The 1,034-nt window shown below is 58.7% G+C and overlaps 2 protein-coding genes across 2 annotated transcripts; both read left to right on the top strand.

The window, feature by feature from the left end:
• Window positions 1–60: 60 nt before the first annotated feature.
• Window positions 61–435, top strand: LACBIDRAFT_312750 (uncharacterized protein; the record flags this gene model as incomplete). Its single annotated transcript, XM_001888359.1, has 2 exons — window positions 61–105; window positions 157–435. The coding sequence occupies 2 exons, from the start codon at window positions 61–63 to the stop codon at window positions 433–435; spliced, it is 324 nt and encodes a 107-aa protein (XP_001888394.1).
• Window positions 436–510: 75 nt separating this feature from the next.
• LACBIDRAFT_333682 (uncharacterized protein) lies at window positions 511–1,026 on the top strand (the record flags this gene model as incomplete). The annotated part of the gene is made up of 1 exon (XM_001888358.1): window positions 511–1,026. The coding sequence occupies one exon, from the start codon at window positions 511–513 to the stop codon at window positions 1,024–1,026; it is 516 nt and encodes a 171-aa protein (XP_001888393.1).
• Window positions 1,027–1,034: the final 8 nt, after the last annotated feature.

The following is a 1,034-nucleotide window of genomic DNA, read 5'->3' as shown; positions in this document are numbered from 1 at the left end:
GGCGAAGGGCGGTGAGTGCTCACGCGAACAGGACAACAACGATTACGGATGTGTAGCGTGATGATGAACGGCGAGATGTCGCCGTTCATCGTCGTCATCTACTTGGTGAGCACCCCCCATCTCCCCCCTTTCATTTTCTTCTGACAACAATGCCAGGTGCCACGTCGCCAACAGCGACGTGGCAACCAAACGACGGACGACGAAATCTCGTCGTCCGTCGTCTCTGCTTATATTATCATGGTGAGCAGGCACTCTGCCACGTCACGCAACCCCACCACTGCAGACAACCACAGCCGCCCAACACGCGAACGACGACCTGCGCCTATGAAAAACGACGACCAGCACACGCCAACACCCCAGAGCCACAAGCGACAGACGGACGACGACGAAAATGCGCCGAGCGCTGCCAAAAAAAAAGAACGCCCACCATCGTGAAGACATGCTGGGCGCCCACCACCACGAACAAAGATTAGCGCCCACCAACACCACCTACGCCGAGCGCCAACCACCATGAAGACAGGCCGAGCGCCGACAACCGTGAAGACACACAGGGCGCCCACCACCACGAACGAAGAAGAGCGCCCACCAACACCACCTACACACGGCGACGAGGGCTTAGCACCTTCACTCCGTCCTTCATCCCTTATGGCCCATCACTCCCTCTCCCATTCCCCCACTCTCTCCCCATCTTCCTCTCCCTCACTCCCCCCATTCCCTCACTCCCTCTCCCATTCCCCCACTCCCTCCCCATCTCCCATTCCCTCACTCCCTCTCCCATTCCCACTCCCTCCCCATCTCCCATTCCCTCACTCCCTCCCCCATTCCCTCACTCCCTCCCCTCTCCCTCACTGCACACCACTCCCCCTCTCCCTCATTGCCTGCCTATATCCCTTCCCTCCCTCCCTCATTGCCTATAACCCCTTCCCCCCTCCCTCATTGCTTACCACCCTTTCCCCTCTCCCTCATTCCCCACCACCATCACCTCTTCCTCATGTCTACCACCTCCCTCACTCCCTCTTCCCTTGATTTAATAT

Source organism: Laccaria bicolor, genomic scaffold (genome assembly GCF_000143565.1).
Source record: "Laccaria bicolor S238N-H82 LACBIscaffold_54 genomic scaffold, whole genome shotgun sequence".
In the NCBI taxonomy this organism is placed as follows: domain Eukaryota; kingdom Fungi; phylum Basidiomycota; class Agaricomycetes; order Agaricales; family Hydnangiaceae; genus Laccaria; species Laccaria bicolor.
The sequence above is the reverse complement of the archived record's forward strand: the minus strand, read 5'-3'. Positions and strand labels throughout refer to the sequence as shown.